The sequence below is a fragment of the Octopus sinensis genome, linkage group LG29 (assembly GCF_006345805.1).
Source record: "Octopus sinensis linkage group LG29, ASM634580v1, whole genome shotgun sequence".
NCBI lineage: Eukaryota > Metazoa > Mollusca > Cephalopoda > Octopoda > Octopodidae > Octopus > Octopus sinensis.
The window spans coordinates 4,425,912-4,433,411 of record NC_043025.1 but is presented as its reverse complement, the minus strand read 5'-3'; the positions used below and the strand labels follow the sequence as shown (position 1 = coordinate 4,433,411).

Sequence of the window (7,500 nt, the reverse complement as noted above, 5' to 3'; positions counted from 1 at the left end):
GAAGCATGGAACAGACTGCCGGCATCAGTTGTTAGTTGTCGGAGCACTGCATCCTTCAAAACTTCCATGCTTTCTGAGAGATTCGCCAACACTACACCTGATTTTCTCCCCTCCATACACACGCTGAAGCATGGAACAAACTGCCGGCATCAGTTGTTACTTGTCGGAGCACTGCATCCTTCAAAACTTCCATACTTCCTGAGATTTGCCAACACTACACTTGATTTTCTACCCTCCATACACACGCTGAAGCATGGAACAAACTGCCGGCAGCAGTTGTTAGTTGTCGGAGCACTGCATCCTTCAAAACTTCCATGCTTTCTGAGATTCGTCAACACTACACCTGATTTTCTCCCCTCCATACACACGCTGAAGCATGGAACAAACTGCCGGCATCAGTTGTTACTTGTCGGAGCACTGCATCCTTCAAAACTTCCATGCTTCCTGAGGATTTGCCAACACTACACTGATTTTCTCCCCTCCATACACCGCTGAAGCATGGAACAAACTGCCGCATCAGTTGTTACTTGTCGGAGCACTGCATCCTTCAAAACTTCCATGCTTCCTGAGATTTGCCAACACTACACCTGATTTTCTATCCCCTCCATACACACGCTGAAGCATGGAACAAACTGCCGGCATCAGTTGTTACTTGTCGGAGCACTGCATCCTTCAAAACTTCCATGCTTCTTGAGATTCGCCAACACACACTACACACCTGATTTTCTCCCCTCCATACACACGCTGAAGCATGGAACAAACTGCCTGCCGGCATCAGTTGTTACTTGTCGGAGCACTGCATCCTTCAAAACTTCCATGCTTCCTGAGATTGCCACACTACACCTGATTTTCTCCCCTCCATACACACGCTGAAGCATGGAACAAACAAACTGCCGGATCAGTTGTTACTTGTCGGAGCACTGCATCCTTCAAAACTTCCATGCTTCCTGAGATTTGCCAACACACACACCTGATTTTCTCCCCTCCATACACACGCTGAAGCATGGAACAAACTGCCGGCATCAGTGTACTTGTCGGAGCACTGCATCCTTCAAAACTTCCATGCTTCTTGAGAGATTCGCCAACACTACACCTGATTTTCTCCCTCATACACACACAAGCATGTATCTGACTCATACATTGTTCGCTTTCCAGACATTTGTACATAACTGCATATGCTTTATACGCACTTTCTGACAAGTTGTGGTGCACCTGAGCACTGTAGACAATAATTTCATTATTATTGTTGCTTCTTCTCAAACATTATCAGAGTCTCACCATTATTGATGCTTCTTATCCAAGTTTTCTGTGTCCCACCAAATCCAAACCTTACCAATGTATCTCGCCAAAACTCCCGCTCATTATTAACATAATGTTATTTGTCTTGCAGCCTCAATCAGTAGCACAGAATTTACTCTCCGTCATCACCTCACACCAGTTGCTCTAGTAAGAACTATATTCAGAGAGTATGGAGACTTACGGACACACCACCACCTCCACCACAACAAGCACCACCACCACTGTTGCTATAGGACCGGATATAAGTTATGCCAAAAGTCTACGGGGTATTCTAAAACTTGCTGAAATCGTGAGTATTTTTTTTGTTCTTTCAAGCATTTCAGCCCAAAGGCTGTGGCCATGCTGGGGCACCATATATATATATATGTGTATGGGTGTATATATAATACATGTATACATATATGTATGTATATAAATGTATATGTATATATATATATAGATATGTATGTATATAAATGTATATGTATATATATATATAGATATGTATGTATATAAATGTATATGTATATATAGAGATATGTATGTATATAAATGTATATATATATAGAGAGATATGTATGTATATAAATGTATATGTATGTATATATATATATACGTATATATATATATGTATAACCATGGCCCCTACCTGGGACATAGTCAGTCCCCTGTGCATACCTTCCTTCTTGTGACACTTGTGAAGACCTTTGAGGCAAGTGAAAATCAATCAAAACAAATCAAAATAGATGAACATCAATGGAATGTGTATCTTTGTGGTACCAGTGCCGGTGGGCACGTGGCACATAAGAAAACCATCCATCGCGTGGCCGTAGCCAGTACCGCATCGACTGGCCTCCGTGCTGTGGGCACGTAACAAGCACCATCCGATCGTGGCCCGTTTGCCAGCCTCATCTGGCACCTGTGTCGGTGGACATAAAAACACCATCCGAGCGTGGCCGTCTGCCAGCCTCGTCTGGCACCTGTGTCGGTGGCACATAAAAACACCATCTGAGCGTGGCCGTCGGCTAGCCTCGTCTGGCACCTGTGTCGGTGGCACATAAAAACACCATCCGAGCGTGGCCGTCTGCCAGCCTCGTCTGGCACCTGTGTCGGTGGCACATAAAAAAACACCATCCGAGCGTGGCCGTTTGCCAGCTCGTCTGGCACCTGTGTCGGTGGCACATAAAATCACCCACTACACTCTCGGATGGTTTGCGTTAGGAAGGGCATCCCTGTAGAAACACTGCCAGATCTGACTGGACTGGTGCAGCTTCGGGCTCCCCAGACCCAGTTGAACGTCCAACCCATGCTAGCATGGGAAAGCGGACGTTAAACATGATGATGATGATGATGATATATGTATTTATAGTGTATATGCATGTATATATATGTATGTATATATATATATGTATGTATGTGTGTTTGTGTGTGTAGTCAGTCATTACGTGCCTAGGTGGCATCTACCCCTGTATCTTTTAGTTGTAAATTGCCAAAAAACCACCTTAATAATCTATATATATATATATATATATAGATTATATATATACACACACTTTATTAAAAAGTAGCAAAAATATCACAAAAACTGTTACTCAAATGTATCATACTGAATGTATATTGTATATACCCTGTTGATAGGCATGTTGCTGCAGTATTTCTCCTGAGATAACATCATATGGACTTGCTATATTAAAAACACAATAAATATCGGAGTGGGATGAAAATTCTATTTAGCAGTGAGCAGCAAAGTTCCAGACATATTTCTGCCTTTTTAGACCTTTTCAGGAGCGAATACTTGCAGCCAGCCACATGTTCAGATGAGAACTCATTGCCTCTGATATAGGGGAATCTAAATAAAGCTTTCACTGATGTTGCAAATAGCTGCTAGGCTGAATAAAAATCCTGTATTTGCTATTGCGGTAGAAGCATGATCCTTGAATTTTGGCCTAACGGAGGTAATGACAAGTGACCGAGACCTTTGGCGATATTCTGTGCTTGAGAAGACTCGTCAAGCCAAGTGAAATTGTAGTCATGACCATTGCCAATGTTATGTGAATGGCACCTGTGCCAGTGGCACGTAATAAGCAACCATAACACTCTCATAGTGGTTAACATTATGAAGGACGTCCAGCTATAGAAACCATGTCAAATCAGACTGGAACATATATTAAATGGTGATGATGTGTTATATGTGTATCATACTTAATGCATACACACAGTCAATAGGCCAGTGACTGCAGAATCGATTTTTGTAATTTTTCCAAGACTTATACACGCCCTGATACCACTGGTATCTACATATCAAATTTGAGCGCAATTGGATGGAGGATGCCCGAGATCCTAGAAGACACACACAGACAGACAGAACAGATTTTATATAAGAGATTTTATATATAGAGATATCTTTATATATAAAACTAAAGTTGTGTGTGTGTGTGTCTGTCTACTCCAATTCAGATTCCTAGCTACTCCCACATTTTGCGGTGCAGTTTAGCCAAAAGCGGGTATCTTATAGTCGTGATTCATATTGAGCCCTTCTGGGTATTAGCGCGCGTCTACAATGAGTCTATGATTTTAAAAATAATTTACCATCATTTTTCTGCATTTTTAATGATTTTTGCTCGGGTTGTATAAGGGAAGTAACTCTCTAAAAATGCTTATGTAGTTATTTCCCTTACAAACCTGAGCAACGCCGGGCGATACTGCTAGTTCAGATATAAAATGTGATAACAAACCAATGATTGTTATAATTTCTATAGAAAATCTGTAGATAACCTTAAAAAGTGATTAAAAGTACTGTGCAGCTAATTCTACATGCTTTCTTTTTTCTCTTTGCAGTTTATTTCAATCTTGACTCTCATCTGTGCTTCAGTAGCCATTCAATATGCAATTGCAGGTGTCGGCTGGGTGCAGTTTGTTGCCGTGGTTACGTTTATTATCTTCATCACTTTCTTCTTGCTGCATTTCTTGCACATTTTTGCCAGGATACCAGCACCTATGTTATTAATTGTGAGTATCAGCCGTCGTCTCTTTTCTCTTGTCTCTGCACTGCAAGCTCAAAAGTAACCCTTTCACTGCAGAAATTACATACGTCCACTCAAAAATCTCATTACCCTTAACTGCAGAAAGCAGTTTTATATCCCAATCTGTCTTTGTTAAGGAGTGTCATGTTTCGAACTCTTTTGAGATATGTCAAGCTTAATATGACGCAAGGTGACTTGCAGAAAACACCAATTCTATTTTTTGGCAGATATTTAAACATCATAACTGGAATAACCATGAAAATATATTTCACAGTTAAAAGGTTAAATCAACTGAAGTACTTAACTGCTACTTATACAAACTGAGGGAGCCTCTAGGGTGTTTTGGTCTTCTATTGTCATTCCATTTATGTCTAGGATGTTTCATAGAAATGTTAACCTTTTCACTGCAGAAATTACAAACGTCCACTCAAAAATCTCATTACCCTTAACTGCAGAAAGCAGTTTTATATCCCAATCTGTTTTTTGTTGGGGACTGTCATGTTTGGAACAATTCTCTTTTATGAAACAAGGTGCCTTGCAGAAAATACCAATTCTGTTTTTTGGCAGATATTTAAACATCATAACTGGAATAACCATGAAAATATATTTCGCAGTTAAAAGGTTAAACTAACTGAAGTACTTAACTGCTACTTATACAAACTGAGGGAGCCTCTAGGGTGTTTTGGTCTTCTATTGTAATTCCATTTATGTCTAGGAGGTTTCATAGAAATGTTAACCTTTACACTGCAGAAATTACGTACGTCCACTCAAAAATCTCATTACCCTTAACTGCAGAAAGCAGTTTTATATCCCAATCTGTTTTTTGTTGGGGACTGTCATGTTTGGAACTATTATCTGTTGGGATATGTCAAGTTTATTATGACGCAAGGTTAACTTGTGTAGGTTGAACTAAGTGAAATGTTAGAGAAAGAAACCCAGCTGTTTCTTGCAATACATAACCAATACATACATCTAAAGCAGGGGTTCTCAACCATTTCTTTTATCTTTGGACCCTTTTGATTTTTATTTCATTCTGGTTGACCCCTATAGCCATTCGATGTTTAAAAACTAGTTTCATAGAAACTTCTTTCAAAATTTCTATTTTGTTTTCCACACATTAACTTGTGTAGGTTGAACAATGTAAAATGTTAGAGAAAGAAACCCAGCTGTTTCTTGCGATACATACCAATACATACATCTAAAGTAGGGGTTCTCAGTCATTTCTTATCTATGGACCCCTTTGATTACTCTTTTATTCTGGTGGACACCCCTAAAACCATTCAATGTAAAATGTTAGAGAAAGAAACAGTTATTTCTTGCAATACATAACCGATACATACATCTAAAGCAAAGTTTTTTCAGGGGCCCTTAAAATACTTTTGTGGATCCCCAATTCATTATTTTGTTGCATGAACCCCCAAAAATTTTATATGGACCCCGTTTGAGAACCACTGGTTTCAATCCTGCTCAGTTACTGAACACCCTCAGCCACTGGCCACGTGATTACACCAAGCCCCTTTCGCCAGTAAAGATGGCTGATTCATGTGACGGAGTAATATTTGTCTGTGGTCTCATTGTTTCCTAGGTTACTGTTTAACCATTACTGATATTTGCTTTCACTTACACCCCATTCTCTGTGGATTCCAATTGATTATCGGTAGGAGTGTGCTTTCAACATATCTAGATGTAATGGATCAGCAATCATTGGCGAACGTCAATGGTCCATTGTTATGGTAATTCCATTTGCAGTATAAGTCATAATAAGGATTTCTTTAATAATGATGATGATGATCATAATAATAATAATAATAAGAGTGGCTGTGTGGTAAGTAGCTTGTTTACCAACCACATGGTTCCGGGTTCAGTCCCACTGCGTGGCACCTTGGGCAAGTGTCTTCTGCTATAGCCCCGGGCCAACCAAAGCCTTGTGAGTGGATTTGGTAGATGGAAGCTGAAAGAAGCCTGTCGTATATATGTGTGTTATATAATATATAATATATATAATATTATATATATAGGCGCAGGAGTGGCTGTGTGGTATGTGCTTGCTAACCAACCACATGGTTCCGGTTCAGTCCCACTGCATGGCATCTTGGGCAAGTGTCTTCTGCTATAGCCCCGGGCCAACCAAAGCCTTGTGAGTGGATTTGGTAGATGGAAGCTGAAAGAAGCCTGTCGTATATATGTGTGTATATATATATATATATATATATATATATATATATATATATATATATATAGGCGCAGGAGTGGCTGTGTGGTATGTAGCTTGCTAACCAACCACATGGTTCCGGGTTCAGTCCCACTGCGTGGCACCTTGGGCAAGTGTCTTCTGCTATAGCCCCGGGCCGACCAATGCCTTGTGAGTGGATTTGGGAGACGGAAACTGAAAGAAGCCCGTCGTATATATGTATATATATATATATATGTGTGTGTGCGTGTATGTTTGTGTTTGTTTCCCTAGCATTGCTTGACAACCGATGCTGGTGTGTTTATGTCCCCGTCACTTAGCAGTTCGGCAAAAGAGACCGATAGAATAAGTACTGGGCTTACAATGAATAAGTCCCGGGGTCGATTTGCTGGACTAAAGGCGGTGCTCCAGCATGGCCGCAGTCAAATGACTGAAACAAGTAAAAGAAAAAGAAATATATAAAACTCAACTTGTATGTCTGTGTGTGTATCTGTGTGTTAAACTTCCCGGCAAATCTCCTCCTAGCCAACAAATCGTAGAACCACCAAAAATGGGCGACTTAAAGTTTAGGCGAATGAAAATTGAACTGCGCTATTTCTGTATATATATATGTATACATACATACATATATATATATATATATATATATATATATATATATATATATGTATGTATTTGTGAAAAGGGCGGATGCTGTCTCACAAGCAGTTGTGCAGGCAAAAGTGTTAGTAAATGTGGTCAGATTGACCTGAGAATTTGCACATCTATGTTAAAAGTGCTGGGGAGTTTGCTCAATTGAAAGGAGTGGCCTCAAGAGGAAAATTCCGCATCTTTAAATTGTGGCCCAAGTAGACCCAAATGAAATCGGTTTATAATACTAGGAGTGGCTGTGTGGTAAGTAGCTTGCTAACCAACATGGTTCAGGGTTCAGTCCCACTGCGTGGCACCTTGGGCTAGTGTCTTCTGCTATAGCCCCGGGCCGACCAATGCCTTGTGAGTGTATTTGGT

General features: G+C 40.3%; 1 protein-coding gene across 2 annotated transcripts in view; it reads left to right on the top strand.

The window, feature by feature from the left end:
* Positions 1 to 7,500, top strand: part of LOC115226061 (MARVEL domain-containing protein 1-like) — a 347,770-nt gene that overhangs the window by 317,419 nt on the left and 22,851 nt on the right. The window contains exons 2-3 of one of the 2 annotated variants that reach the window (XM_036514902.1): positions 1,388 to 1,588; positions 4,117 to 4,287. In XM_036514902.1, coding sequence (XP_036370795.1) covers positions 1,469 to 1,588; positions 4,117 to 4,287 — 291 coding nt within the window. In that variant the 5' untranslated portion in view covers positions 1,388 to 1,468. The remainder of the gene's footprint in view (positions 1 to 1,387; positions 1,589 to 4,116; positions 4,288 to 7,500) is intronic. The other variant, XM_029797036.2, reaches the window with a different exon arrangement.